This window comes from Formica exsecta, unplaced genomic scaffold (assembly GCF_003651465.1).
Source record: "Formica exsecta isolate Colony F162 unplaced genomic scaffold, ASM365146v1 scaffold253, whole genome shotgun sequence".
Taxonomy (NCBI): Eukaryota; Metazoa; Arthropoda; class Insecta; order Hymenoptera; family Formicidae; genus Formica; species Formica exsecta.
The window spans coordinates 45,669-47,682 of NW_021849803.1; the positions used below are offsets into that span (position 1 = coordinate 45,669).

The window sequence follows — 2,014 nt, forward strand, 5'->3', positions numbered from 1 at the left end:
AATTATATAAATAATTATTATTTATAATTATTATATTATAATATAGTATATAGTTGTGCATATAAATAAATATTTTATAAATATATGTATATATATATTTAAACGAAAATTACATTGCTTAATATTGACTGATTATATGTTTGCTATTAGTTTTGTTTAACAAAACTTGGCTCACAATATGCTAAGATTTATACATGTAGATGTATAGAATATCTTTTTAGGATATCTGATTATAAATATTTTGAAAGCATGATGAATATGTGTCTTAAATATTCCAAAAAATAATTTAAACAAGCTATTGCTTGAAATTGTACAAGTTATTTAATTAATCTTTATATTAATGCAAATTTTTCGGGAAGGTTTGCTTTTATTTATATACCTTAATAAAACATCGAGATAGTCTATTTATAAAAATGCAGCGAAAGTAACAGCCTGATTGCATTATAATATTTCGAGATGTCAGTAGCATCACAATTAACGTACGGAAATATATCAGTATATTACACAAATTACGATGTCTTTTTTCGCAGCATAGTGTCAAAAAAACATGTAATACATCTAGTGTACAAAAACTACGAGAGAATTTTTAGAGTGAATTCAAGTCAAATGGAAAAAGATATCGTATGCAATATTAACGGTAAATATTTATGAATTATACTCACACATATATCTAACTGTAAAACGATCATCTGAATGTAATTTGATGATGTCCTCTTTAATCTAACCGAATATTACCGAATAGGAAATCGGATATTATATGAGAGACCGAATATTCTCGAGTATTTCATTGACAAACACAGCAAAATGATACTATTTAACATTATTATACTTCTCATAATTTGCAAATTATTTTTTATCGCCATATTTATTATATTAATTATTCTGCCAAAAAGATAATTTATTAGAACGTACAAATTAGAAATAGTAACATTTCTCGAACTTGCCGATGATATTGTTTAAAGAATTATTTAATGCATCTATCCCATGATGAGAATATTACAATTATTAGAGAGAAAAAGGGAGAGAGAAAGAGAGAAAGACAAATAAAAGTTTAATAAAGCAGATATTTATCGTGTTTTACAGATTATCGTGTTTAATCCTACCGATTTTCCGGATGTATGCAGCGGTGGTGTCACGGAAGTACTCGCGATGCCCCGCACTGAGACGTATATTGATGTGGACGCAACGTCCTTCTTCAGCACTGAGATTATCGAGTATTTTCCTGTGAATCAACGCAATTGTATTTTCTCGGAAGAGATGCGCACTAAGCACAGTGAAACAGTCTATACTTACAGTGACTGTATCGTCGACTGCAAGATTTACGACATGATAAAGCTTTGCAACTGCAGACTGTTCTTCTATCCACGTCGTGGCGAAAAAGATTGTCAGTAAGAATATATATCATCGATTTTCTTTGATTGTTGATACTGCCACTTTATCGTATCATAAAATTATCGTATTAATGTGGAAATGCAAACGTTTAGTAAAAATTATTTAAATAACATCAAAATTTGGCGTATTTAACGCTGTAATGAGTACTATTGTTTTTGAGCTACTTATATTTTATATATATACATATATATGCATGTATATATGTATATATGTGTATGTGTATACAGAGCGTAAAAATTTTTAATTAATTAATTAATTACTTATTATTTCTTTTTGTATAATTAAATAATGATAATAATAAATTGATGCAATATGTTTTCTTATATTGATTGTTCAATCTTCTAATATATGTTCATCTCTCTATAAGATCTTAAAATGCTTATCTTAATTAAAAATTATTTAATACATATATTAGTAATACTAATATGTATAATACACTTTTGGGAAATATAGAAATAAAATTTATATATGAGTAATACACAATCGGTATCATTTTCAAGATAAATAAATGCATTGTTTTGGAATAAAAATTCTTTCCATTTGCATTTGTATTAAACTTTGTTAAGAATTTTTGTTGCATGACATCTTTAAGTTGCTAAAGAAGAAATTATATGTATATATA

The 2,014-nt window shown here is 26.4% G+C and overlaps 1 protein-coding gene across 1 annotated transcript in view; it reads left to right on the forward strand.

Moving 5' to 3' along the window:
* LOC115236506 (sodium channel protein Nach-like) overlaps positions 1-2,014 on the forward strand; it is a 23,014-nt gene that overhangs the window by 12,848 nt on the left and 8,152 nt on the right. The window contains exon 5 of the mRNA XM_029809016.1: positions 1,084-1,384. Coding sequence (XP_029664876.1) covers positions 1,084-1,384 — 301 coding nt within the window. The remainder of the gene's footprint in view (positions 1-1,083; positions 1,385-2,014) is intronic.